The sequence below is a fragment of the Gouania willdenowi genome, chromosome 24 (assembly GCF_900634775.1).
Source record: "Gouania willdenowi chromosome 24, fGouWil2.1, whole genome shotgun sequence".
Lineage (NCBI taxonomy): Eukaryota > Metazoa > Chordata > Actinopteri > Blenniiformes > Gobiesocidae > Gouania > Gouania willdenowi.
Window position 1 is genome coordinate 709,082 of NC_041066.1, and position 3,283 is coordinate 712,364.

At 37.1% G+C, this 3,283-nt stretch overlaps 1 protein-coding gene across 1 annotated transcript; it reads left to right on the top strand.

Moving 5' to 3' along the window:
- Nucleotides 1-1,260: 1,260 nt before the first annotated feature.
- Nucleotides 1,261-2,893, top strand: LOC114457958 (protein BTG3-like). Its single transcript, XM_028440138.1, has 4 exons — nt 1,261-1,433; nt 1,651-1,788; nt 2,541-2,682; nt 2,775-2,893. Exons 1-4 carry the CDS (start codon nt 1,261-1,263, stop codon nt 2,808-2,810), a joined length of 489 nt encoding a protein of 162 aa, XP_028295939.1. The 3' UTR covers nt 2,811-2,893.
- Nucleotides 2,894-3,283: the final 390 nt, after the last annotated feature.

Consider the following 3,283-nt stretch of genomic DNA (forward strand, 5'->3'; position numbering starts at 1 on the left):
TTTTAAAAGAAAATATTAATTTGGAAAACAGATTTAAAAAAAATGTAATTTGGAAAACGGATTTTTACTGACAATGCTCCATCGTACATATGTACCAAGCAAAATAAAAAACTCAATAAAAAATTATTGATTAAAATCCAATAAGCTTGTGCTTATAGAATCTCTTTCTCAGCCCATGATATGTAAAAAAGATTAAATAACCAATCTTGTTTCACAAAAATATAGTCCCTTCAATAAAAAAAATAAAAAAACAGATGTCAAACAGTTTTTTAAAAAAAAAAAATACTGACCAGCAAAACTAAATTATATAGCTGTTTATGTACAAAAAGAAATCACCATCCTTTCTGAAGCTACTTAGCACGGCAGCTAACTAGCGATTAGCTTAAATAGCAATTAGCATGCTAGTAACATTCCATCAGAAAATACAACTTAACAAGACATTCAAACGTATATTCCATGACAGTCAATTGCAGTACAGTCAGTGTTACACCGTGAATATTTTCAGCTCACCTAGCAGGGAATATTTAAGTAGACTGTATGAAGCAGGCACGGATGGAGACGACAGACAACACACGTGTCTACCACAGCTCGAGCCATCTGAGCATGCGCAGATTCTGCTCCGGTTGCCATGGTTATCAACTGTCATAAAGCACAACTCATCAGAAGATGAAAGCAGCTTCTGAAGTAGTTCTCAGACAAAGTCTGGTGATAAACTACATGTTTTATCCTCCTCATCAGAGTGAATAACTAAAGACGAACACAAACAAATAAAGTAAGTGTAATATTTTAAATATGCATTTTACATCGTGACCACCAGAGGCTCCCCGTGAGCAATGTGTGAGATTTTAGAGCAATACGGCTTTTTTTTTTTTTTTTTTCTTGGATTAAATTACTTGAGTTATTTTTTGTGTAATTCAGTTGTAATTTGGCATAATTTTATATTTATAAGTGTAGATAATTCAACTTAGCCTTGTTTTTTTACTATATCTAATTATTTTTTTATGGATAACAAATAAATTCAATAGGCAAGCATTGAATTCTAATTTGTTTCTCTTCCTTTGAAATTAAATGATATTGTTAAATGTATCTCACCTGAAAGATATGAAAGAAGATTTGTGTGTTTGCTGATCACTCCAAAGGCTAAAGAAATATTAAATAATATCCATGTAATAATTTCTTACATCAACCTTTTGATATTGATTTGATTAACTGTGTTTATGTATATCATCATATAAGTTTTTATTATTTTACTTATAGAGGATGAAGAGCGAGATTGCAGTGGTGGTTTCCTTCCTGAAAAGGCTGGTGAAATTAAAGAATAAGGTGGAGGTGGAGAAAATGGATTTGTTTGCTGAGAGGCTAACAGTGGCGCTGCAGGAGAAGTTTGAGGGTCACTGGGTCCCTGAAAAGCCCAGCAAAGGCCAGGCGTACAGGTACGCTCAGTGGGACACCCATGGTTTGTGGGTCATTCCATGTCATTAACAGTGTGACAATTGAATAATTTAGGAACAATTGGTAAACATTTCAGAATTCTTTAAGACCAAAGTGCATGTGATGTCCTGAAAATGTGTTGAAATGACATGGAGTGACCCTAGCTGTCCTCTGGTCAGCCTCAGCAGCTAAAAGTGCTGATCCTTGTGTGTTTTTCAGGTGCATCAGAGTGAACGTGTTCCACAAATATGACCCAGAGCTGCTGCGTGCCTGCAGGGAAAGTGGGGTTCACTACGGTGACCTGGGGCTGCCCTGGGAAATCACTCTGTGGGTGGATCCAGGAGAGGTTTGTGGCAGGTGAGGAACAAAAACACACAATTATTCTTCACTCTGTTTTTAGACTTTCTATTCCTAGGTTTGGTTTATTGGTTTATTGGTCAGTCAGAGCATAAACAGTATTCACTCTGGTTAGACCAAGCTTATGTTTAGCCCCACCCCCATTTGACGTCTAGTTTACAAAGTACAATATTTATTGATAATCAAAGAACAATAATATACATTAGGGTCTCTGATTGTCCATGATCGTGGAATTTTTGTTCTGAATCATAAAATTAAATCCAAACTTTTTTATTTTTTTCTCTTTATTTAAAATCTGGTCCCAATATGACATGGAAATGCTTCACATGCATGTTTTGGGACAATATGACACATATACATGCAATTTTTCTTCCATAAAAAGCGAGTGCTACATACACAATCTTGATCATAATCTCGCTCTACGTAAACACATGGCTGGGTGGGATTTTGTGCAAAACTTGAGGGTGAGTCCAAATGGAAACAGCTAAATGACACAGACTAAACCCTCATGTTTTGGGACCATATCAAACATTTCCAAGGTATTTTTCCTGTAAAATGGGGGGCTGGACGTTTTAACATTTAATCTGATATGTGGGAGGGGTCAGATATTAGTATGTTCATGTCAGATATGTGTGTCTGGGGTCATACTGTTCAGCCATTGGTCGTGTCTATTATTAAAATCAAACTCAAATGGTTTGTCATTGAACTGACATGTGTGTGTGTGTGTGTGTGTGTGTGTTATTGTTACACAGGTACGGAGAACAAAATTTTGAGTTCTCAATTGCCACATTTTCCACTGATAAGAATGAGATGACATTGTTCTATCACTCGGGTTCATCTGATGAGGGGAGAACACATTCCTCCCCCCTCACCGTCCCCAACAGGAAGTGCCAGGTAACCCAGGGAGCAGAAAGCCCCCCCTCACTTGTTCTTAAACTGTTGGTGCTTGTGTGTTTGAACTCATCTTCAACCTTTTCCTTCTCCAGGCGTTAAATCCAGCTGCTCCAGCTTGGGAACCCTAAAAGAAGCTGTCAGGAATGGTTCATAGCATTCCACAGCCTCAGCACAGCTACCGGACCCGTGACAGAACCCCCCACCCCTGGACAAACCAACTAGGGGTGCCTCCTCCACCAGAGGCACGGTCCCCTCATTATTATTATTTTTATTAACAATGTATCAATGTACAGTAAGAGTCTTTATTTTTTAAGAATGTATCAATATACAATAAACATATCTTGAATTTGACATTTTCTTTTATTTTACCCCATAAACATTAAACAGAAAATCACTGGTAACCAGCTGCCAAACAAAACAAAAAGGACAAAGACATAAAGTTGTGGGTCTTTCAAAGTAATCCAGGAAAGGGCGACATAATTTATAAAAATTGTCTTCAGATCCTTTAACTGTGTATCTAATTTTTTCCAAATCCATACAGGACAATATATCTTTAAGGTAAAGAAATCTTATTGTCCACATGAGACTCCATGGTGACCCA

Bases quoted from the DNA above. Each gene is read 5' to 3' on its own strand.
- LOC114457958 (XM_028440138.1), top strand. From the start codon at position 1,261: ATGAAGAGCGAGATTGCAGTGGTGGTTTCCTTCCTGAAAAGGCTGGTG. The intron at 1,434-1,650 runs GTACGCTCAGTG...TGTGTTTTTCAG, and splicing joins AGCAAAGGCCAGGCGTACAG to GTGCATCAGAGTGAACGTGT. The intron at 1,789-2,540 runs GTGAGGAACAAA...ATTGTTACACAG, and splicing joins CCAGGAGAGGTTTGTGGCAG to GTACGGAGAACAAAATTTTG.